This window comes from Myotis davidii, unplaced genomic scaffold, assembly GCF_000327345.1.
Source record: "Myotis davidii unplaced genomic scaffold, ASM32734v1 scaffold1364, whole genome shotgun sequence".
Classification (NCBI taxonomy): domain Eukaryota; kingdom Metazoa; phylum Chordata; class Mammalia; order Chiroptera; family Vespertilionidae; genus Myotis; species Myotis davidii.
This window is the reverse complement of record NW_006295736.1, coordinates 501,921-502,146: the sequence shown is the minus strand read 5'-3', so window position 1 is coordinate 502,146 and position 226 is coordinate 501,921. Positions and strand designations below refer to the sequence as shown.

Here is a 226-nt window from a genome sequence, read left to right as displayed (position 1 = left end):
CCCACTTCCTACTTCACCACACGGGGAGGCGGCGGGGAGAACTGTGGGCAGAGGCCGGGCCTGCTCCCTCCGCCCTGCACCCTGCGCGGGAAGGCTGGCGACCTGGCCTGGGCTCTGGGTGCTCCCGGCAGGATGGAGGACGAGGAAGGCGCTGAGTGCGGCAAAGCAGACTTTGTGCTCCTGGACCAGGTCACCATGGAAGACTTCATGGAGAACCTGAAGCTCA

At 65.9% G+C, this 226-nt stretch overlaps 1 protein-coding gene across 1 annotated transcript in view; it reads left to right on the top strand.

Moving 5' to 3' along the window:
- Positions 1–6: 6 nt before the first annotated feature.
- Positions 7–226, top strand: part of MYO1G (myosin IG) — a 24,180-nt gene continuing 23,960 nt past the window's right edge. The window contains exon 1 of the mRNA XM_015568207.1: positions 7–221. Within this exon, the coding sequence (XP_015423693.1) occupies positions 133–221 (89 nt within the window). The 5' untranslated portion in view covers positions 7–132. The remainder of the gene's footprint in view (positions 222–226) is intronic.